Here is a 25,934-nt window from a genome sequence, read left to right as displayed (position 1 = left end):
CTTGCTGTAAAACATCTGATTTGGTATGGTTTAAATTGATGAATACCTCTGCTGATATGAACTGAGCCTGCCATAAAACTATATAGCCTTTGTGTCCTGAAGTTTTTGCAAAAAATGAGTCAATCAGTCGGATTTTCAGATCAGAGCAAGTAAATTCGTTCCCAGGACCAATCAAATTTGTTTCAGTGTTTTAACTGACTTGCCGACGCAAGTTATTACCGCAAGCGAGTCGGTCGGAGGACGCGAACGTAACATATTTTTGATGATAGTCTAAGCTAAAAACCATCTGTGATTAGAAAGCGACGCATGTGCTGACAAAAGCGAGAACCTCAATATCCCTGGTTGCTCTGGTTTCGGGGCATCCGATAGTTGGATCTAGGATCCAATTCCTCATCACAGGATTCCTGGTTTGTACGTCAAGCCTACTAAACCAGGGGCAGAAAAAAACCTAAAAACGTTTTTTAAACTGCCCATGGCCTCTCAAAGGCGTATGCGCCAACAAAGTCGGCACACTCGTAGCTATTAGCTAGCTAGGTAACTTTTTAAAGTTAATAAGCTTGGAGTGACCCCTTTAGTTCTGTACAAAATTACTTCCTTAATTATTTGTGGTTAAAATTATTTCCGACAGTATGGGCCAATGCAAAATTGGAAGAGTTATACTTACTACTACTTACTATGATATGAAGGGCGCTAGGCTATTCAATCACGCTAGCCTAGCAACCGGGTTACCATCATTAAGGCGCTTTACCTTATATGGATGTCTCATAGCTTTATATGGATATATACATTACTCTAGTTATATCAATCATAATTTTCCGTATTTTATTTTAAAAATGATGCAGCTTCTTCTTGTTACTTAAAACGTGTTTAAGTTCGAGAAATACGCATGTAGCTTTATAAACTGGAGATAACAATGTTTACAGAAATGTGCTCTTCTTGAGCACATTTGGCACGCTATCCTGAGATAGTTAGTTATCTCGAGATAACTTGTGCTACCTGAGGATAACGCCATTATTGTGCACATATACGTGTCCCTTAAGCACATTAATAAGGTTATCCATGAAAAACACTAGTTAACTCGAGATAGCTATATTAATGTGCTCAGGGGATTCCATAACTTTTCCATATAAAATGATTTTTTTTTCAACCGGGTTGACCCGCCAACTGCTGGGTCAACACCGAGCTGTTCTGCCCGGATTGCGAAAACGGTCTGCTTATAAACAGGACGGCCGGATTATGTACGCGTGGCCTGATTATGTTTTTTTTGCCCTCTGGTTATGGTATGTCGTGGTGACCGGATTATGAACACGCTGATATAATGGCTGGCTGTGATTGGCATTTTCTTCGAACTTTTGTGATTTAAACATTCTCTGGGAAAGATGGAACACCCCTAAAAACTAGACATGGCGAAAAAAAGTCTCGACGTAATTCTTAGTATAAACTACTCTTGTAGTAAATACATTTCAACATAATATACTTTGAAGTAACTAAATTTCACGGAACCTAAATTATTCTTTTTACGGGAATTAAGTTTGGTGAAAAGTTTCTAAATTTGCGAATCCCAAAATTTAGTATTTGCCACGAAATTTCGTTTCATTTGAGAACAACAACAACATTGGCACCAGTGCTATTTGCTTGTCATGAAGTGATGAATGATATAAAAGCGGTCGGCCCTGATTATGTTTGTTCTATCTACAACCTCGTTCCCAGGGCATTTTGCCTTGTTGATAAGTTGATAGCGGCGAAGAGGCCCTGGAACATTAATATTATTAATATTACGTTGGTATGGCCATCGACAGAAAATTTATGTATTTTTTATGAATTATGAAGGTATTATGCAGTATTATGCAGTATTATGCGATATTACGTTGGTATAGCCATCGACAGAAAATTTATGTGTTTTTTATGAATTATGAAGGTATTATGCAGTATTATGCGATATTACGTTGTTATGGCCATCGACAGAAAATTTATGTACTTTTTTTGAATTATAAAGGTATTATGCAGTATTATGCAGTATTATGCGATATTACGTTGGTTATGGATTATTGACAGAAAAAATATGTATTTTTTATGGAACGATAGAGAGTATTATGAAGGTATTATGCAGTATTATGCGATATTACGTTGGTATGGCCATCGACAGAAAATTTTTGTATTTTTTATGTAACGACAGAGAGTATTATGAAGGTATTATGCAGTATTATGCGATATTACGTTGGTATGGCCATCGACAGAAAATTTATGTATTTTTTATGAATTATGAAGGTATTATGCAGTATTATGCAGTATTATGCGATATTACGTTGGTATGGCCATCGACAGAAAATTTATGTGTTTTTTATGAATTATGAAGGTATTATGCAGTATTATGCGATATTACGTTGGTATGGCCATCGACAGAAAAAATATGTATTTTTTATGTAACGACAGAGAGTATTATGAAGGTATTATGCAGTATTATGCGATATTACGTTGGTATGGCCATCGACAGAAAATTTATGTATTTTTTATGAATTATGAAGGTATTATGCAGTATTATGCAGTATTATGCGTAATTACGTTGGTATGGCCATCGACAGAAAATTTATGTATTTTTTATGAATTATGAAGGTATTATGCAGTATTATGCAGTATTATGCGATATTACGTTGGTTATGGATTATTGACAGAAAAAATATGTATTTGTTATATAGAGAGGATGTCGGATAATGCGGTTTCATTTGTCGGGTCCATTTGGTTGGAGAAGTATGACTGAACGTCTGTCGGACTTTTAATATCGATAAAGTATGAAGGGTACTAGTTATGTTGTACGTCGTGTGTCGGGACCACTTAGCCCGGTGCTAAATGAAGTCGTTCCCCAGTATATCTGGGCATTTTTGTGTCACATGACCTGTCCAGGGTCATTGTTGGCCGTAATAACGGCTCAGGGGCCACAAAGTCTTAAGCAATATTAGACTGTCGTACATAAGTAGGCCTGCCCCGATTTTTGTGTGTTTTAAGTAAGAAATGATATTAGACTGTGGTACATAAAGCCGCCTGCCCTGATTATGTTCCTTTTATAACTGCCAAATAATATTTTTTAACTGTCGTACATAATTAGCCCGCCTGTCCTGATTATGTTGTCCTGATTATGTATTTTCTGTCCTGTTTTTAACCGGGCCAAGCTGCTGTACATGGGCAGCGTTTATTATCCGGGCAGAACAGAGCCAACCCGCCTCATAATCAGGCTCTGAGTGGGACAAAGGCATCAGAAGTTTGGAGACGAAAGGCAGACAGTGCTTTCGCACTCTTTATTGGAAACCACGAGCGACTGTGTCCGTCACAATTTTTTGCCATTGAAGAACTGAATTATTCCTCAAGAGCAAACAAATGCTAACATATAATGATTAATGAATTTTCGAAATTAATTGATAATCATATACATATAATAAGGGTAAGGTTTATTTGTAGTTATTATATTTTCATTGAATAGCTAGCTATATAGCTAGCCTGCCACGTTGACTATAATGAAACATTGCCATTGTCTTGTCATCAATGACACCAACAAAGACCAAACGTAGCTTAATTACGTAAAATATGAGCTTAACAAGCTTAACTAAAACTTTTTCCCTGACATGGACCATCGCTACAAGGGCATTCCCGTACAGATGTGGAACAATAAGATGCGACCTCTGTCTCTCTGAAAAAGTGTGCATTATCTGTGCTGAACCCAAAGGACTCCTTAACAAACGCACTGAGTTTCTTTCAAGAGGTCGTCATAGGAATAAGTTTATTATAGGAAATTTAAAATATGGAGAGATTTATTAATCCAAAGGCTAAATAAATTCAAAACAGGTAGATATAACTGACGTCAACTCATGTACGGGTAACTGTGGACTACCTGGGACTAAACTGGGACCAATTTCCAAAAGCTTTGTCAACCCAGCTGTTATGGAACAGACGGGTTAAGGTGAAGATATACCTTATGAGCATGATTTCTTAAATCGTAATTTTTTAGCGATAGTTAATCAAAGTTTATTCTTTCAAACATCACCAAAAAGCATTTTTAAACACCTATCAAATGATACAGTACAGTCTGAATGTAATCTACCGTGTACACACTAATGTCACACCTTTGCGTGGAGGACGGCAGTCGTTTGTCTTTTGTTATAATCAAATCCCTTAGGGTTTTGCGAGTTTATATTTGCGTGTTAAAAAACAATGCGCTCACGAAGAAATATCGGAGCAATTATATTTCTTTTAATAGCGAGATGCATAGTGTAATGTATTGATAAGTTATTCCATTAAGAATTAGCATGAAGTAATTAAATAGTAAAAATCTTTTGTGAAGTTTTATAATACATTGCGCGAGTATGTATTGTTGATTTAATTACTTAAAAATATTCCAGCGCGTTTAATTTAGGAAATATACGAGAAGCATTGTTCACAACTATTAAATGCCGCTTTTCGTTTATAAACTTTTAAAATGTAATTTAAAAAAACATTTCTATCGCCGCTTTTCGTTTTTAAACTTTTAAAATGCGATTAAAAAAATATTTCTAACGTTGCTTTTTGATTTTAAACTTTTAAAATGTGATCTAAAAAAAAAAATTCTACTGCCGCTTTTCGTTCTTAAACTTTTAAAATGGGATCTTAAAAAACATTTCTATCGCCGCTTTTCGATTTTAAACTTTTAAAATGCGATCTTAAAAAAAATTCCTATCGCCGCTCTTCGTTATTAAACTTTTAAAATGAGATATAACGAATCTTTTCTATCGCCGTTTTTCGTTCTTAAACTTTTAAAATGGGATCTTAAAAACATTTCTATGGCCGGCTTTTGATTTTAAACTTCTTAAAAGCGATCTAAAAACATTTCAATCTCCGCTTTTCTTTTTTAAACTTTTTAAAATGTGATCCTAAAAAACATTTCTATCACCGTTTTTCGTTCTTAAACTTTTAAAATGGGATCTTAAAAAACATTTCTATTGCCGCTTTTTGATTTTAAACTTCTAAAATGCGATCTAAAAAAATTTTTCTATTGCCGCTTTTCGTTTTTAAACTTTTAAAATGTGATCTAAAAAAACACTTAATTATTGCAATTAAAAATTTCAAAAGAGTTCGCACAAAATAGATTGTTAAAATTGATCTTGCAACATATTGTGATTAAACAATCAATTGCGTGGGGTCATTGTTTATCAGCGAGGCAATTATTTTCTTATAAAAACAAAATCTCTTGCAATGTTATTGTTCTGTGTAACTATTCATGCAAGTTTCGCGTCCACGGTAGATTACATTCAGACTGTACTGTATAAAAATAATTTTTAACTTTTTAACTCCTGAAAAGTGCAGAGACATTTTTGAAACACACCCTGCCTTCAAAAAAGTGACTTTATTTACAAAACTACTTTGTTTCCAAATCTCATTCAAAGTTCTTTAGAATTGTGATAGATGTATGTAAAAACAATCCCAAGTCCCCGTTTTTGATTTATTTTACTTTTTCTATAAAGCCATTTTTTAACTTAAACTTTCATCTTTAAGATGTAATATCTAGAGAATTGATGTTTTTTTTGAAAATAAAAAAAAATCGCTTTTAGATAAACACGTTGGCTTCAGCACAATAGTACTCTCCCTTGTAGATCTTATGTAGTTTTGTAAAGGAGATTTGAAATGTAATAGATGGTATACGGAAAAAAAAACACTACGAAAAAGTGTTTTAAAGGTTTTTTAAAATGTCACACCTTTCAAGCATACTCATGATGATGGTGATACTTTTACACGCCCAAGGCAATGAATATTCAGAAGGTTGTCCTTTTAAATTTTATTATTCGCAAAGACATGACTGAGAATACTATAGAAATAGAACTTTATAAGACGTTTACCATATTTTCCGGTATATAACCTGCGGCTTATAAGTTGATTTTTACGACTTCCACCGTTGGTGCGGGTTATAATGTGGTGCGGGGTATGTGATAAGTTTTATAATTTCTGTCATTTATTGTGAAATTTAAAGTTTATACATTCAATGAAGAAAATAGTAGCAACGGGATGAAATGCGTACATTAATATAACTGCATGCACGATCCTATATCTACGTAATCTTACTTCAACTACGTGATTTTTTTCACACAGTAAAATTTCTTAACTTTCTATTGCTTGCCAGTGCTAATATTACGAGCTCTCTCTGAAACACGATTCTGGAGATCATTTTTCTTTTGTTTTGAATATAATCCTAATCTATTTATATCTTTGCAATCACATTGAGTACATTGAAATGATTCGCTTCTGGTAATAGAGCAATATAGCAGGTATCATTTTTAGGTTTAATTGGCAGTTATTTCACAACCAAGTGCCCAGGACTTAATTATTAATTTCTGTTAAAAATATTGAAAAATGTTAAAATTAAACTATAGATAATAATTTTATTTTTTTTCTTTGCTACCTTTGAGCAACAGGTCGCCACCAAAAATATCAAAAATAAATATAAAATACAGTTAATTAGACACACGCAACTATCTCGTCTTTATTGCTGCCATTCATTTTATCATGCACACTGTGATTGCTGAGATGTAAATAGATAACAAAATTCTATAAACATTAGAAAAGAACGTTCTGTTCATCCCTGTTATAGACAATCTGTGATGATTATTATATTGTTTATTTTTATGCCAAGAAAATTAAATATACATAAAAAACAGAGATTTAACTTTAGGTTTATAACCTGATTTTTTGTTTGTTTGTTTAATCGCAGAAATCAAGAGTTATTATTGCCTGAAACTAATGTCTACAAATAAAAAGAAAACAGCGTTGTCTGATTAAATACTGTCGGCATTAGCAGAAGATTGACTTGTCAAATTAATTTTAATTCATTATTACTTCGGCAATCGGAGACAAGGAAAACTGAGAGAGTCGCTAGTTCAGAGACTCGGTTCTTGTGTTTTGGGTTCACAAGTTTAAACGTCCCCCACTTGTCTCCAGCATGAAAAAAACAGAACATAAAATGATTAGGGTAAGTAAAAATACACTAAGTTTTTTTCTTAACACGATATGCAACTGCAGGTTATACAATGTGCGGGTTAAATACCGGAAAATACGGTACCACAGAACCGAAACCTTGTCTACCTAAGACACCTGGAAGTACACTCGAGGAACGCGCACATTTGTTTGGAAGAACAGTAGCAAATAACTTGTTACAATACAATCCAAAAGACTGGACGCTGCTGAAGAAGAATATATTTGATTTATTTTTCTATTACGAACAAGGACATTTAACCAATGCTACTACTTTTACGCCCAACCATTTCCTAATTTTGGCAACATTACATTCCCTAATGGTTCAGGTTTTCAACACTATTCCATCGCTGCAAGAATTTTTCTGAGATTTCAAACCATTCGTTAACTGTGCTTAGGGTTTTTAAATATTGTTGTTGAAGTTCGTCAATAATCCCTTGTGCCACTCTTAAAACTATTCTTGATATAGAACGTTTGCTTATTCGAAATTGATATTCCAAGGATCTAAACGATTTTCCACTTGCTACGTATCGTAAAAATAAACAACATTGTTCCCTTCGTTTGATACTCTCTTTCATGACAGTATCTTGTTTTTCGAGATAGGGGTATAATCTTTCTACAAGGTAATCAAGGTGCATTCTATCCATTCGTATGTAGTCTTTAAATGATTTTTTGTCATCTAAAAGTAATTCTTGAAAGAGATTGAAGATTGAACCCATGGTTTTACCCAGAGAGTTCGCTTGACTTTTTTATTTGCTTTTTCTTCTTCCTCTGCATCGTCAAGAAGCAGAGCAACACAGATTAGAGCTTGTTGTCTCTTCATGCTCATGTCTAATAATGACACAATATCGCAGAATTTTTTGGATGGTGGGGCCACAGATAAAATTTGCTGCAAGAATTTTGCAGCACTCTATTGCTGCACATGGATGAAAAATGCTGCATTCAAACTTATTGCAGGCTGGAGCTTTGCGTATTTTCTTATCTGCGGTTTCTCCAATGCTGACTTATACGAACATGGTAAGGCTGCATTTCACAAGAACACAGTTGTCCAAACTGAAATTATTGGAACAACGTGCAGAGCAGATTGTCAGAAAAATAACCAAAAGTTAAAACTTCCATAATGTAAGATTGAGTGTGGAAAAAAGTATTTTTACTATATGGGAGCAAAATTTTATAATGATCTCCCAATCAAGGTTGGAGACGAAAGTGATGCCAATATTTTTTATTTATTTAATAAGGTTGCCATTCAATTTTCTTGATATTAGATTTTTTCAATTCATTTTTTCAATTTTTGGATGTTATAGTTTTTGAGTTTCAACATTTCTGTGCCGTCCTTTAGTTCTTTTTTAATAAAATAAATATATTTATTCATTAAAAGTAATTAAAATTTAATTAAAATATAAATAGACTAAGGTTAAATAAAATAAAAATTGATAAAAAATGGACATTATAGAGTAAAACTTTATTGTCAAAGGCTATGAGGCACGCAAGCTGAATAGAAGCGAAGTGCGCATTGGTGACTAAATAAAATAAAAACTTTATATTCTGGCATCTACACAGGCAAGATCAAAATCATCAACCACCTCTGTGTGCAAATTGGTATTCAGGGATCTTGAACCTCTAAGGCAAAGCAAAGCAGATTTTATTATTACGAAGGAGAGTTTACATCTCATCCAAGTCATTATTTTATTGTATTGTTTGCCGGATTTCTGTGAAATTTTTTTTGCAAGAAATTTGTGAAATGCAGAACATTCTTTGCTCATTCCCCAGTTTATGGAAAAGACAAGTGGGGTGAATGTGCCATGTTCGTTATCTAATACACGTTATCTAATAGAAGCTTCATGCTTCTTATACATCTTACTAATTGACGTTTCAATTCGGATGTGATCGTATTTAGAGGTACTAAATATTCTTCCATACCAGGTATTGTACGCATGAAATATGTAAATTTGTTTAACTCGCCATGTGTAAAAGCTGCAAAGGCTGCTTGCGGTTCTGTCAACGCTACTGTTGACAGAACCGCAAACTACTGTTTCTTCACACCATTGACTAGTTTTATTATTTGCATATTCATCACGAAACTCTTTGCTTCCAATTCAAGCTCCAAGATGTCGTTTTCCTGTTGCCTTAAATTGTATTGACAAGTGGCTGAAAATTTTTCTGGCTTCAAGTTTAAACGCTTCACTTTTGCAAATCATCCATGATTTACTCTCGTTGACATAATAACCGTAGTTTTTTCTGTCTTTAATCACACCGTCCCACCACTTTTTCAGGCCAATAATTTTACCAGCACCAGTTACATCATCTGCTAGCCATACCTGTTTCACATCTGCAGCAGATTTTAGACGTTCTTGCAATAACACTTAAAGCATAGAAGGACATCGCAAGGTTATCCTTTATTTCTTTTGAGTTTTTCTACAACTTCTACAATTTTTTTCTTTTGTCTTTGTGTCTAAAATTTTTTGTTTTTATGCACGCACATACAAAAAACATTAAAACACAAAACTTTTTTATTAAAAATAACTTTTGTTTTTTATTATTTTAAGTGGGAGAATAATAACTTGCTGTATAAATTTGGAAACAGGCCTAAGTTTAACCTGCTGTATCAAAACAACGCAGGTATATTCTGTATAACTTTCCAAACAGCACAAACGAAATTCTTGCTGTACAGCTTTCACAACAACGCAAGAAAAATTCTCTATGCATAACTTTTGAAAACAAGTTTTTTATCTTTTCGCCTGGAGTACTAGACATTTTTTTAGTGAGACAAATTCTTCTTCTTTTTTCTATGCAACTAAAAAATATAAATTGCATACGTTTGAAATCTTGTCGTAACACCCTCCTTAGGTTGTTATTTTTTTATTATTATTTTTGTTGTTGTTCCAACCATACATTCTTTTTTTCCACGAACTTTCATTAAATCGGACATTCGCTAATACATTCTCTAATACAAGCAAAACATGCATAGAAAAACATGCTTGTAGTAACACCCTCCTCCGTTGTTATTTTTTTATACTTTTTGTTGTTCCAACCATTCATACATTCTCGATAAAATTATTTTTATTTCACTGACCGACCAATCGTAAACTACTATCTACTTTGCCGGGAGAACAACTAATTAAGTTGGAGTCGCCTTATTTCTAAAATCCAATTTCTAATAAAAATACAAGATGCTAAAGAATTTTTAAATGTAAAAAAATAAAAACAAAGACACAAAGATTATACCCATCTATTGTTTAATATTTCGAATGTTATTCACGATCCATCGCAACACGCACGATTAATGGTTTTATACATTGCGACTATTGCAAAGTTTTTTGTTAACATTTCTATTTGGTCACGATTGTATTGTGGATCGTTCGCATCATGCATGATACGCGCTCACAAATTAGGTGTCAGGACACCTAATTCCAGTACTGTAACTTTAAAATTAATTGTAACTAAACGTGCTGATTTATGCTTTAAAGATTTGTGCTTGGTTGAAAATATTATAAATGCTTGTTCTCGAAAGAAAATCTTTTATTTTCAACTGACAATGCTATTGAACTATGGAATAAGTTCAGATAATTGATATATATTCTGAAGATGCTGAAAATTTTTACATGTATTTTCATGGTATATTGAAGGAAAATATCTTACCATTAAAATTTGAAGAAACGCGATTTAGCAATAGTTTACTTGCAGAAGTGGCGAAACATATGACCCATTTATATCCTGCATTGGTAAAGATACCTTAAAAGACCTTCAGGTGGCATAAATTTCTGAAAAAGAGCTCATAAATTTAGATTATTATGGTGAATATATTCTTCACAAGATAAATTTTAGTTTTCGATTTTCAAAGGCTACTTAACAAAAGAACACAATTTATTGCACTTCTGCAAATATGTAAAGTTGATACAATGATTCTCAGACATCAGGCCATTTCTTGAATAAAACTATGCCAGAGCTACAAAAAGCACCCAGTAAAAAGAATTACGAGTGCTATGGTGTGCGAAAATCGCACTCGTAAGCAAAATTTCCAAGTGCGATGTGAATATTTGCAAGTGTGATTCACACTAACGCCAAATATTCTCAGCAAGCAATTCAAAACTTATAAATCACAAATTGCAATTTTTTTACAAATATTTTTTTACTTTGTATGTGGTCAAATGTATGTGGTCATTTGTCAACTTGGGCACTAATTTTAAGCCAATTTTAGGATCTTCATGATATAACTGTGTTATGTGACTTCAGAGTAAAAAAGGAAAACACTGCTTCACATGTACCGTGTTGCTCTACCAGAACTGTAGTTGGACAGACAATTGCAAGCTGTTTTACCCCTTCCCGTCTCGTTCCCGGACTAGTCCGGGATATTGCTATGCTAAAATTATCCCGATCCCGGACAGGTCTGGGATTTCACTAGGACCACTTTGAACGGCCCTCACGGCCGCCCTGTATCTTTAAAACTAACAAGGTCGATTTTTTTTAACACTAGAATAATTTATCTCTCACTCTGTGTGGAACCTTGTTTTATGCTTTATCATAATTACAAAGATTTCATTGGTAAATATATTCAAATGATGTCCGAATAGAGAACTGAGAAACCGATAACGTTTTAGTATATACATTATGTTTTATATATTTCAAAATTATGTTTTATATATTTGAGAAGAAGTTCCTCTTACATTCCTTTTATTTGCTAGTCTAAAGCACTAAGCATAAGTTGTGGTCCAATAAGCACAATCTAAGCATGGCTAATAGACGGATTGCCAACTTTCCTTTTATATACTTACAATTTATACTGAATTGTCTATTACCGGAGTCGAGCCGGGACTTAGATAATGCTTTATGACCATTTTTTAAAAAAAGAGAAATACCTTACATGCATTTTAAACATAGTATATGCTTTAAATTAGTTGTTAAGGTTTATTTTAGACTAATATTATGAAATTTACGAAAAATGTGTTTTTTTTGCTAAAAATGCCTGGGATCAGGGACATAATTTGGTAAAAAATGCCTGGGGCGGGAAGGGTTATTAAGATCAGCTACACCAGCAAAAATAATATAAAACGTTTATCTGTATTGTATAGGTTGATAGAGCGATATACTACAAGTTTTCCTGACTCTCCACATAACTTGTGCATTCTAAGGCACCATCAGCTGTAACAGCAATAACTTTTAAATTTATTTGCTCTAAATAAGAAACCACTTTCTAAAAATTAGGCAGGAGCTTGTATGAAATAATACTGGTGGACTGAATTTTTCACATCAAAGTTTGAAAACTAAATGTACTGATCAAAGAAACCAGTCTCACTTTAGAAGAAATTCTTCTTTTGCAATAAACTTTAGGATAATGTGTTTTAAGCTATATAATGTTTTTGATTAGGTTTTTTATTAGACCACACTTTTAAGCGTTTACGAAAAACATAACTAAGGCTACAACCATTTTACCTTCTTGTAACGGACATTACAATAAAAGGACAAACATTTTAAAGCATTTAGTTTTTATTATTTTAAGTAGGAACACAGTAATAACATGTTATGTTGAAAAATATATAAACAATAGCGAAACTAACATTATTTTAATGCCTTTACCTTTTCACATAAACTTATTCATGGAAATTCATCAAAAGTATAGCTTAAGGGACATTATTTCGAAATGTAACAGACATTTCATTTTTGTCCTGATGGTGAAATATGCTATTAAAAACTTGTAATTTTAAAATTTTTATGATCTGGACAGCATCTGAAAGTTCCCCATGTAAGACAAAAGCAATGTGAACCACATTAATAACAATTAGGTTACAATATGTTTCAAAATTTAATATTTATGTTATGTGCATGTCCTCATTATGTGCAATTTGTTTGAATACATTGGAACAACACTTATCTATCTTCATTCTGTGACCGCCCAACACATTTTGTTTCTGAGAAAATGTGTTCAGAATGTGTTCAGAAACTAAAAACATGTAGTTAAAGTAATGTAGAACGAATTAACTAAACTGAAAAAATCTAAAGGTTTCTTTAAATAGCCCACTTTTCTTCCAACTCTGGTACCCTGAATGTCCCACGATTGTTTATAGGAACAGGAAAATTTATCATTCGTACAACTTTTTTTCTTTCATAATCTATGACATCATCTTTTTCAGGCCAGTGCCAACCACCTTTGCACTTCTCCATTGCTTTTATTGTATCCATTTATCCATAATACACATAATAACACCAGGAAAAAGCTCTGCTTCATACTCAACAAGAACATAATACTCAACCTTCAAATCTATCCCAGATTTCTTATCACAAGTTTTATCATTCCATTTGTCATCACTTTTAGGTTCAACAGAATTTAACTTCTCTACCTGATTAAAATAATTTCGAGTTTCTATTGCATATGTTTCTGATGTCACCCCAACATAATGCATTTTCTTTATATCGCTAATTGGAGATGATTGTAGAAACAAAGGCTGGAGACCTAAATTGTCAAGCTGTGTTTTCATTTCATTTTGTGATACAGCTTTTACAACAATTTTTTTATTTTTCTGGTTTGCAGATTTGCACAAATCCTCTAAGCTATTTACCATCACAATTCCACTCAATGTTCCCATCCATACTTCCCTTTTCACTGTACCTCCAATAGCATCTACAGCTCCTTTGCCATGAGAAGTTGCAAAAAAAGAGCCAGTGTAGTTCATCTAATCCACGTATTGATTTTTGAATTGGGATGATGGACCATCTGAAAAAACATCTACAACTTTATGTTCAGGGGTCCCAGCTGGCGTAAAATCATAAAAAATCATAAAATAAGCAATTTTTTCTCAAAAACCATAAAATAAGCATTTTGTACATGTGTTTATCAAAATTTTGTTTATGCAGTTATTTTTAATTTTTTTTGCTCTTTACTCAGCATTTCTTATTCTTATGACATTTCCCAGAGTTTTATGTAGCAATTGTTTAAGTTGAGAAGAGAGTAGAACAACTTTTTTCAAGGTTAGTAATTACAATAATGATTGATGAAACACCGTCCAGAGTGGGAAAAAGCTATCCTAGGCTCAGTTTTGTTAAAAATGATAAATTTTCAGCTTATGGTAAAATTTGTGTTGAAGCATTCAAAATTGACAAAATTGTGTCATGACACTATTAGCCAATGCAGTTTCTTCCTAAGCCTAGCAAATTTCCGAAGGCAGAAATGTTACAAGCTTTGCAAATAGTTGATAAAAAACAGAAACAAGTTTTAGGGGCGAACCCTTAGACTAGATTGATTTAGCCCATTGTTTAGCAATGAACCTTGGTGGTAACAGTATAGACTGTCAAAATTCAAAGCACTTTTTATGTGTACCCAGTTTTCCAAGGGTTATCCAGTTTATGTAGGAAATTTGTCAAATCTTTGAGAAATTAGTAAAAATTAAGCATTGTCATAAAATTGGCATAAAATCAGCTAAATTTTCATAACAAATTGCATGAAGTTAGAAGTAAATGGCATAAAATATCATAAAAATACAATGTAAATTGTCATAAAATCATAAATAAAATCTGTGTTTTTGCCCTGGGCCCCCTGTATGTTGTACTCTGTTACCAGTTTAGACAATAACATATGCATATGGTACACCAAAACAGACACTTTTTCATGTTCTAAATCCTCACTAACAAAAACTTTTGATATTTGAAGTTGGTTCAACCAGGAATTAAACAAAGAAAGTTGATCTTGGTTCCAATGGGCACGTTGAACTTTATTTTGAAACTCCAGACTGTAGTTTTAACTGAAATCAACCTGAACCACAGCATTTCTTTCAGGTATCGATACAAACTTCAGTTGGAAATAATTATTCTACTTTTTTTTAACGTAAACACGATACAAAAAGTAAGGCATTTTTCCTTGCAACGAATCAAGCACATCAGCCACTGTCCCGTTTTGAAAACATTTGTCCATCTTTTTAGACGTTTGAGAACCTGGATTAGTTACTTTTCTTTAACTATTTTTATTCTCCTCATATTCAACCCTCATCCATTCACACCAAACAATTTCATTATTCAATTTGATCCCTTCAAATATACCACAAAACTTATCAAAATGCCCTTTGCAGTTGTCACAATTCCCGAACATAAGTTTTCGAATTTCTGGAGAGCAAACAAAGTTTTCACAAAATTATTGCTGTAAAGTGGGAACTCATTGAACTCTTTGTGCAATGCTTCACATATCAAGTTGATCTTCTCCTGATACAAGCAAAGATAAACATCCCCCATTCGCGAAAGTCCCAGTGAACTACTAATATTTCGCGGAAGAGCACAACCGCAAAATTTAATCCCAGCAAAAATTTATGCCATTAAAGTAGTCACCTTTTATCAGGTGCTTGTCGAGAAATATCATCACAGTTGTAAAAGATCTCGATGGCATTGACTGTGCCTTGGTTGAGGATATTTTTCGGTTTAGTCACAGGTTCTAATAAACCATAGTTCTCTGCAAATTTTTTAACTGCAGCTTTTCTCTTTGATGGACTGTTAAGAAAGTTCTTTTAACTCCTAAACAGCTTTTCGAAGACCTTGGTTGGAACCAAATCCTTCTGGCTTTTTATTTTATTCAGCAATTTGGACTTTGGCTCTGTACTTTTGCACGCTTTCTCTATTGAGCATCCTTTGATGGGCCAATTTTTCTTCTGACACTCTTTTACTCTTCATTGTAACCCTTTTCTTTCATTTCCTCAGCTTATCCTTTTCCTTTATTGCATCATCCTTTCCATTTTCCTTAAAAAATCTCATTCTGTACTCTCTCATACGTGTTCTTAGGGACCGTCTCAAAATGTTCGTACGTAGTTCGTATAATTCGTATAAAAAACTTCGTATCGATTTATTAAATCTTTCGTATCATTTTATTTTTAATACGAACTTTTTCGTATCATCAAAATTAAAAGTTCGTATAAAGTTCGTATCATTTAAAATAAAGTTCGTATGTAGTTCGTATCATTTTTAAAGAAGTTCGTATAAAAATTTGCTTATAGGAAGTTCGTTTATTGTAATTGGACTATTATCTATAGTCTTTATATTTAATTTTTTTCAACAATTATAAAGTTCGTTTCGTTATACGAACTTCGTTTATTTTAATTGGACTTATTATCTAAGGTCTTTATTATTTAAATATTTTTTAACAATGACAAAATTCGTTTCATTAACGAAATTCGTTTAACAAATATTATTCACGTTATTACGCGTCTTATATCATAAAAAAAACTTTCAAAAAAAACTTTGTTTTGTTTACTAAGTTTATTGCGCTATCTTTACTGCATCTTATTTCGAAAAAAAAAAAAACTTTATTTAGTTAGAATTAAATAATATGTTTTAAAATATTGCTTCCACTTGAATTAGATAAAATAAGTTTAAATAATATTGCTCGCCCTATCATTGCGTATTATTTCACGTTTTTCTACAAGAATTTTCTGTAGGAATATCGAGGATGCAAAACGGGTCAAAAGTTAAGAATATCATAAGAATAAACCAGGCTCCAACTTTAAATATAGATTTTAAATTTTGTATGAAGTGTAAACTTTTTATCCTTTTAATAATAACAACTTTGGCTTCGTTACGCGTTGCAAATAATAAGGCTGATTATATGCTTTCAGGTTGCATGCATGTTTTTTTATGTTTGTTTATCTTGTCACGGCACAATTTTATTGGTGAATAGGTAAAAATAATTTCAGTTGCTATTTTTTTTATTGTTTTTTTGCTTTTTTTGCAATAAAAATATATATACAAACTGTGCTAAAATATGCTAAAATATATACAAACAGTGGTTAAAATATATACAAATTTTTCTAAAAACGCAACGATAAAATACTTTTAAAAACATTAAACATTGTCTCTGGCTTTTTGTTTGGCGATTAATTTTCGTTTTACTTGTCTGCATTTTGAGTTCACATCTTCATTTAAATTTTTCATTTCCATAAATTCATCGCTGTACCGTTTTTTTGCTTGACGCACTATAACACTCATACGATTCGGAGAGAGGGAAGAAGTGTTTAACGCTCCTGTTTGGTAATTTCGAACACCACCTTGTATTCTTCCTACCGCTAGCTCTTCCTCGGTATACAACGCTTGCAGTTGCTGTTTTATATAACAAGCACAAGAATTTATTTTTCTTTTTTTTGGAAGTGGCGTCGAGTTAACTGGATCATTCATTTCAGTAAAAAGCTGAAATGTGGTTGGGTCAGTAGTCATGGGATTTTCCAGTAAATGCATGTAGGAAATTTGCGGAGGTTGCATTTCTTCGGGCGCGACATTAACGTGTTCAGGCGTCACATTAGTGATATCGGCCAGGATACTTGTGACTTCAGGTGTCATGTTAAATTCTTCGGAAGTAATGTTAGTGGCGTTAACAGTGGGGGTGACTTGAAATGCTCTGGTACTGTCTGGACGAACAAAAAATGTTTCAGATGAAAGTTTACTTTTCTCCTTTCTTCTTTTTAAATGCGTCTCAATGTGTTTTGTAGTTGTTTCCACAAGTTCTACTTTATCATTTATTTGATTAGTGGTAGCCTCGTTTATGTCAATTCTTTCTCGAATTTCCCGTATGTCGACCTTAATTTCTTTTATTTCTCGAAATAATTTCTTCAGCAGTGAAGATATACTCTCTCCTTCTTCTAAACATTCTGTTGTTTCATGGATTTCAGGCTGAAATGTTTCTTCTTGAAGGGTTGGAAGGTCCTTTGGTGAAAGTGAAGATGACCTTTTTAAGGCAGGTTCAAACAAAATGTCTAAAGACTTTAAAGCCGGTAAACACGACTTTTCTTCTGTTGATACTTCAACGGTTGTGTCATCTGAAAAATCTAGTTGTAGCATGTTTGCATCAGGTTCTTCCGCTACTGCAACGATTTCACCATCGTATTCTTTGAGGTTTTCGTAAAGAACTGCTTCTCCAGTGGTTGTAGTAATCTAATAATAATATAAAAAAATGTTAGAATTTAGCATTAAAAAAATAGTAGTAATTATCAGCATAAGTATTTGTCGACATACTTTAGCCTCGTATTGATCGTTTGTGTCAACAATAAATTTCTGATTTCTTTTCATGTCGTAAATGACATCTTCATATTGGAGATCTTTTGGATGTTTTCGATTTGGAAAGTTTTTCTTCGATATTAAATTTAACTATGCGAACTTGACCGCAAGTGAAATGAAAGTCGTCGTGTGTTTTTTTTTCTTTTGTATTTCTTTTTGGAGGAACACGTGCGTCTATCAGACATTTGTAGTTTTTACTCGCTGTGTTTTTTTTTCGGGGTGGAAGCATTAATCTGTGAATGGTGTGGCGACTAACAGTTATACCCAAGGTTTTTTTGACGTGCATAACGATATCATTCAAAGAAAGCCCATTTGTGTACATAACACTGTCTCTCCGACGTAAGTGAGCTTCAGCAGAACCCTGTTCTATCAACGTCTTGACACAAGTAATTATTTCCGGATATTTCTCGTGTATGCTTGGTCTTCCTCGTCTTTTATTTTTATCTAAAAAAATAAGTAAATTGAATTTTAACTACATTAATAAATTTAAGAGTTTAAAAAAAGGGGAGAAAAAAATAAAAAAATATATACTTTGCAACAAATCAGTCTCGTCGTCGGAACTGGCTGTGTCATATATCCAATCGATATCACTGTCGTAATTTTTAGACATGCTATGAAAGTAGCTAGTTTTAAAAAAAACTGTTTAATTTAATTAAATTCGATATTTTAAAAAGGAAATACAAATGCTTGATATTAAATTTAAGTTTGGTTGAAACTATTAAAATAAATCGTATATTTTACTTCTTTTATTTCTGGTTTCGTATTGAAATAATTATGCGCAATTACGCCGGTACTTTTGAAGTTCGTTTTAAGTTCGTATAGCAATTTACTTCGTTTAAAGTTCGTATCATTTCTTTTCCTATGTCAAAAAAACTTCGTTTAATTCTTTTGTTTCTGATTTTGTATTGAAATAATTACGCGCTATTACGCCGGTACTTTTGAAGTTCGTTTCAAGATCGTATAGCAATTTACTTCGTTCAAAGTTCGTATCATTTTATTTTGTATGATAAAAAAACTTCGTTTAAGTTCGTATCATGTATTAAAAAAGTTCGTATAAACTTCGTTTATATTTTTTATTTTAAACGAAGCACTTCGTATGACATTCGTTTCACGAAACGAAGTACTTCGTAGCGTTCGTATAATTATACGAAAAAAACGTACGAACATTTTGAGACGATCCCTTAAAGATGTTGGTTCACATTTCTTTGTGCTTCTGTTCTCCATTGTACCAAACCAACTGAACTTGCTTGCTCACTTCTTGCCTGGTTTATAGTTTTCCTTATCCTATGGGTATCTGCTAACTCTATTTTTATCAAAATACCTGCAACTTTTATTCCTTGTAATTCCCATCTGGGAATAAGTTGATGAGAAAATCTAAAATTAAATTCCCATTGGGATTCAAATGATAGGAATAGTTATGTTTGTCACATGGGCATCCCCATTTGGGAATAACTTGTGAGAAATTCTAAAATTAAATTCCCATTTAGGATTTAACTGATGGGAATAATTTTTTCCCTGTCCCATGGGTATTCATGATACCTGTAACTTTCATTTCTTATTTCCCTCAGGGAATAAGTTGGTTAGAAAATCTAAAATTTAATTTTCATTTTGACTTTATTGAAAGGATGTGACTTTTTATTAATATATAGTAGAATTTACTTATAAATATATATAATACAAAATATAAATAGTAAAAATGGAATATTTTAAGGTGGCAGTAACCCTTTTAAAAATCGGAATTTTTTTTTACATAGTTACGAAAGGTTATTTTAAGACTATATAACCATATTTTTCTGTTAACACACTTGTCACGATTTTATGGCTAATATATTATTATCTTTCACCAAAAATACTCAGCCTCGACAATTCCTCTTTAAAATAAAAATCATGAATAATTAATTAGTTCTGCCGAATAAAGTTTAAGTAAACATTAATAACAACAAACATGGCGCATTATGTAGAAATTTAAGACGATCCTCATTATGTTACACTGCACGATCTTTAACTTTTGATTGCATTTTCGTTTTACTTTAAAATTTTCAGACATGCTTGGTGAACCATGCAGCCATGATATGGTGTGCGGAAATCTTTTTATTCGGAATGTTTTTCTTTTAACAGCGTTCGATGCAGCAGGGGATGCTAACAAAGAATCTTTTAAAAAAACAAAAGGCTATTGTTAAAAAAATAATGAACAAAAAAAATCCGCACACCGTTTTAACAGGGTTAACCCAAGGTTCATTTAAAAACAGAAGCGGATGAAAAATAACAAGATTGTAAAAAGTTGGAGCTCGTGGAAGCCGATTTTGTTCTTGTTTATGATAATACATTTTTAAAAAAAAATTCTGCTGACTCAGCAATTTTGGTGTTAAGTTAAAATCATTTTATTATGTATTAAGGTCTATATTTTTAGAAAGTAGTAAAAAAAATCATATTAATAAAACACTGAGTAAATAATTCAGCTATTTGGACAGCTAGAAAAGGGTTACTGTCACCTTAAGAAAAGGAAGTTTTTAACATCATGTAATGTCCGTTGTATGTCCTTTACGTAATGTCTACTACATTTTTTTCAAACCAGTATATATGAAAATATTAAACGTATATTCCATGAATATTCCATTGGGTAATGCCTTTTAGATATACATTGAAAAGACTAGTGTCAGCGACATGGTGATGGTGAACATCAAGACACCATCAAAATTATGTTTAAGACCACCGACTGACCCATTTAAGTTAAAAAAATCTGGGTGGGCAATACGAGAAAAATCTGGGAAAAACGATCAAAGTAAGGTTTCTGTATTGTCCTTGAAACCTTACCTTTGATACCTTTGCAGGCCTATCAATAAGAAAATAACACCCGAGCAATAAATCGCTCCCTCAAGGTTACAATAATTTAATCTGGGCAATCAATCTGAATAAATAGAATAAGTTTATAAACGCATATTTTATAACACAGTCTTTTTTATCTATTTTATTTTATTGTTTTTATCTATTTTTGTTCTTTTTTACTGTAAATAATAAGAGAAAAAACATTGATTTCCATGTGAGATGAATTGATATTGCTCAGCCAGAAAAGCATTTTTAGAATTTGGGGAGCAATTAATGGCTTAGCTTAGTTTTTTATTTCTTAGCATTGCTCTCCCCTTATTGATAGGCCTGCTTTGATAATCTACTTTTAAAGGTTGGGAAATCCTTGGGAACATCTAGCCAAGGACTTTATGTAGACTCTGTTGTGTATATATTAAACTTCACCCATCATCATAATTCAGGCTTTAAATTTTTGTCCCATCATAGATATTTCAGATTGATGTTGTGCATCCTTGGCACAAATTAGTGAATTAGCAGCCATTTTGAACAGACATATAACAGAGACATATTATAGAGACAGACATCTTGCTGAAATCATCATATTTCTCCTGATGCCATCAAATATTTAGCACTGAACCAAAAATTCAATTAGTTCACGCAATCTGCTATATTTTTAACCCCAGTAATTTGAAATACAACACTATATAATAGGCACATGTCAGTAAAAATATACCAGGGATTGGTAAGGGTGGCTAGTCTCAGTGTGGATGCTACACAAGCAGACTACACACCTTATAATTTTTAAAATACTATAAAAAGGTATCGTAAAGGGAACCCAAGTTGTAAAATGATGTTAAACTTATTTTTATATAGCTTAAAAAGTTGGTTCACAAATTTTTTAAAAAGCTCTGTTCGTTCTCAAGATATTCACATTTAAAGAATTTTAGATTGAATTATGCTGCATAAATTATTATATGTCATATTTAAGTAATAGCAAATTTTGACATTTTTTGGCATCAGTAATTTTAGACCTGTTAAGGGATGTGCATTCAAACTTTGAGTTCCCTTTATTGCGTGCAACTCGATCAATAGAACTTGCGGCTGAGTTTTGGAGTTATGTTCTTACTATTGCAAAATAATGCATAAGCCTGTAAAAGGCTAAGAAAACCAACACAGCCAGCCTCAGGTTGGATTTTACTGGTACTTTTTTATATATTTTTATCTTTTCAAATTTCCTTGAAATTAAAGTGTTTTTATATAGATTGAAGAATGGGTGTATTGTAATATACGCCTAATTGAGTTCCTAACTAATCAAACCAATATGAGTATTTTTACGCAGGTGAAATAAGCAGTAGGGGTCACAAGCAAAAACAAATAATTATTATTACCTTGAGAGAGAATACAAAATAATTTACATCCTGGTTTATCTTTACAGCAAAATTCAGGCTCGAGTTGTTCTTAATTTTGGAAGCAAAGCTGTTTTTATTTTTTAGCAAAATCTGAGGCTCATGTTGTTATTAAATGCTTTTAGGCTTCTGTTACATTCATTGGTTTTGCAGGTGTGGCGATTTTTTCTAAGAAATCACATTTGGTAAGTTATCTTATATTTATACACCCATCCTCGTATGTTTGATTCTCATGTTTTGTTCTCAATTTTGTGACTTAACCCTATTCGGTCCGTCCGATTTCCCTATTTTGTCGGATTTTACCCGAAAATCTGGAAAAATCGGATTTTCGGGCAATTTTTGGCAATTTTTTATTCAATCCATGTAAAAACCGGAAGATATGTTAAAAAAATTTTATTTAGCTTTCAGAAACTTCAAACAGAATGTAAAAATTCGCTCTAGAACAAAAGTAATTATATTTTAAGCAGATAGTGGCATTTTTAACAATTTTCAAGCTTCTGATGACGTCACAGAAAATGTGCTCACGCAAGCAAAAATTTATTGCCACCATTTTGCTCCTTTTATGACGTACTATAAGTGTGCCAAGTTTGATTCAATTTGAACAATCCTATGAAAAGTTATTGAGGGGGGCGGAAAGTATCAACCAAAACGTTAGTTAGAAATGTAGTTACAAATTGATTCTACACATACTCAAAAATGTGCACAGCAAGTTATCAAATTGTACTATCTGTGCAAATGATTTTATGTTTCTATACAATTTTCTTTTTGAGATTATCAAGATTCTGTAGGTAGATTTATGTGTACGTATAGGTAAAAGAATGGTTTACAAAGTTACAAAATATGCATATATATGTCACATAAACACAGGAATCATCCAACCAGCAGCATGCAAAAGTTGAAGAACTTACTTTCAATGAATGAGTAACAATTTCCTCTGCCAGTGTTACAACCAATTCTTCATAAAAGTAGTTATTAAAGCTCGGTTACCACTATGTTTTAAGTGTGTTTTAAGTATGTTTTAAATAAGATTTTAAAGTTAAAGCATAATGTGAACGTGTTCGTGTTTTAAAATTTTTGGCATAAAACCTGTTTAAACCACAGATAAAATAAAACCTTAGATCAAAAAATTTTGATATTGTGGTTTAAAGTTCAAAGGCGCCAACAAATGCCGAAGGAGTTTTCAACAATTTTAGGGCACATTTTGCGCATTTTCACGTTAAGACATAAAAGAGAATAAAAAATGGCAGAAAAAAAACTAAGTTTGGTACAGAAAGAGAATCTTGCGTACTTATTCACCAATATCCAGTGATTTTTGATAAATCACACAAAGGCTGCCAAGAGAGAAACGCTACATGTTTTTGCTTTTAAAAAAGTGGGAATGCTCAGGTTTTATTTTTATTTTTAAAACACATTTAAACCTTTTAAGTTTTATATTTAAACCCAAGTTAAACCACAGTGGGAACCAAGCTTAAGACTTCTTTCTATCAAATTCATGGGCACTGTTTGCATGATTTTTTTTTCTGTTTTGTGTGGAAGAAATGGAGACAAAGTTTTGATTTTTAGTTGCTGCAGGAATAATTGATAAACACAAATAAAAGCTTTACTACAACATTGTGGAGGAAGGATCTGGAGAATTATTAGGCACTCAACCTAAACCAAATCAGCCTGATGAGACAAGTGTATACCCTGCGCAAAGTTTTAGACCCTTATTTTTTACCTCAAAAAAATAAACGTTATGACTTTTATGTGTTTTTTACATGCGTCCAGGAAGATACCAATGAATCAATTGCTTGGTATGTTACACGATTGCGCTCATTTGCCAAAACCTGTTAATATTATGACCTTGACGATATAATCGTTGACTAGGTAATTAACAAATTTAATTCTCATAAACTACAAGAACAACTGCTAAAAGAGCACTAACAAAATTATGTGAAATCGCCATAATTATTGAAGCTGCCAATCAACAAGCTGAGCAATATAAAGATACCAAACATACCAAAAGTAAGGTTGAATCTTATCAAGATGAGTTCAATAAAATTTCTGATTGCATCCATCATGCTCATTTTACTAAAACTGCTATTTCAAAACTAACAGAGAAAAACCATGTCATGTAATGCTTGTGAAGTTATAAAAGTAAAGTCTTGTTGTGCATGTGGAAAATCAGGTCACTTCAGTAATGTTTGTAAATCTATCCAGCGACAAAAGAAATGTTCTAGCTGACAGTTGTTCATCTGATGACGATTTTGTTTTCCAATACTTCCCAATTTAACCAACCATATTCAAGCTGCTTCAATGGTCATGTAAAGGTGTAATTGGCAGTGGCGGAACTGTTGACGTAATCGGTGAAGATATATTGAAAACTTTCAAGCACTGACCTCAAGTGATAACATACAACAAAAATGTTAATGCCTTCAACACAAAAGCCTCTTTGCTGTTACTGGCTGTATGTGGGTGACAGTTGCATCTAATAACCACATCTCTGCAAAATTTATGTTGTACCAAGATCCAACACAACAATTTTGGGTTATGATACTGCTTGTGCTTTGAATTTACTAAGGGTTGGACTTAAGGTAGATGTTGTAAACTGTCTTGAGATACCGAATAGCTCTAGTTTACCTCAAATGCTCAGTGAATACAGTAATCGTTTTAAATGTTTGAAAAATGTTGTCTTTACATCCAAACTGATCCCGCAAAACCACCTATTGGCTGAAAAAGCTAACCGTTTGCCAATATTGGTGCAGAAACAAGTAATGAAGAACTAGATAAACTACTACACTTTACGACGTTTCGGCCGTTCAACGGCTATTTTCAAGTAAGCAAGTCCTAGTACAATATGTTCAGATAAATAACATGGTATGAACGTATTGTACAATCAAAACTTATCCCAAGGGGGAAGTTAATTATCAGAGAATAGAAATAATGGCAATGACGCAATATTTCTATTGAGAATTGGCTTGTTCCTACGGATCAACAACCTCACTTTCAATTCCAAATCAAAATTAGTATTAGCGGAGGAGAGTATAGAAAAGTTCTCCAAAGTAGGGGTTTTTTTTGCAGAAAATAATATGCTCTAAAACCGCACTGTGATTTTAAGCTTTGATGGTTTTTCCTGTCAAGGCAGAAAAACCCATTGTTCGCAGACTCTTATTTTCAAATGTTACATAGTCTTACTGTAATAAATAGCATTGCAGCCATTGCACTTATATTTATACACGGCTTTTGAACGCAGAGTGCTTGAAGGACTGTCCTTATAACGGAAAAAATCTCCAATTTTACAAACAGATTTAAAAAACAACCCTAAGCTTACAAAATGGAAGACTTTTATCAAATGTGTTAGTTAAACGAGATTGCAATTTCAAGTATGCTAAAATAATAACAAAACGTCGCAAAGTGTAGTGATTATTACTTGTTTTATTTAGAACGCCACGCACAGCAATTTTTTTATAGATAAACTACTCTTATTAGTATGTTATAGGACCTGTTAAATCTCCACTAATATGGGTCACCCTACTTGTCATTGTCTCTAAAAAGGTCTCCCCAACTCCCAGTATACCGATGTGTTTTGATATTCGTACAGATAATGCTGCTGTTATCAGAGAACCATATCTCCCACACTAAAGGAATCCCTGCATGTGTTTATTGGTTGTACCATGTTCACCAAGTTAGATTTCAACAAAAGTTACCACCAAATTGGTTGGGATAAAGAAAGCA

The 25,934-nt window shown here is 32.7% G+C and overlaps 2 protein-coding genes across 5 annotated transcripts in view; one reads left to right on the top strand and one right to left on the bottom strand.

Annotated features, from left to right (window-relative positions):
- Positions 1-2,910: 2,910 nt before the first annotated feature.
- The window catches only part of LOC130654391 (protein C3orf33 homolog), a 47,401-nt gene continuing 24,377 nt past the window's right edge, over positions 2,911-25,934 (top strand). The window contains exons 1-2 of one of the 4 annotated variants that reach the window (XR_008984412.1): positions 2,911-3,436; positions 22,346-22,405. Coding sequence is in view for 2 of the 4 variants with exons in the window: in XM_057456956.1 (XP_057312939.1) it covers positions 3,386-3,436; positions 22,346-22,405 (111 nt within the window). In the remaining 2 variants the exon portion in view is untranslated. The remainder of the gene's footprint in view (positions 3,437-22,345; positions 22,406-25,934) is intronic. The other 3 variants (XR_008984411.1, XM_057456956.1, XM_057456955.1) reach the window with 3 other exon arrangements.
- LOC130654387 (uncharacterized) lies at positions 15,752-19,190 on the bottom strand. The gene is made up of 3 exons (XM_057456951.1): positions 18,541-19,190; positions 17,968-18,453; positions 15,752-17,886 (listed from the first exon to the last, which is right to left on the bottom strand). Exons 2-3 carry the CDS (start codon positions 18,019-18,021, stop codon positions 16,804-16,806), a joined length of 1,137 nt encoding a protein of 378 aa, XP_057312934.1. The 5' UTR covers positions 18,022-18,453; positions 18,541-19,190; the 3' UTR covers positions 15,752-16,803.

This window comes from Hydractinia symbiolongicarpus, chromosome 8, assembly GCF_029227915.1.
Source record: "Hydractinia symbiolongicarpus strain clone_291-10 chromosome 8, HSymV2.1, whole genome shotgun sequence".
Taxonomy (NCBI): domain Eukaryota; kingdom Metazoa; phylum Cnidaria; class Hydrozoa; order Anthoathecata; family Hydractiniidae; genus Hydractinia; species Hydractinia symbiolongicarpus.
The sequence above is the reverse complement of the archived record's forward strand: the minus strand, read 5'-3'. Positions and strand labels throughout refer to the sequence as shown.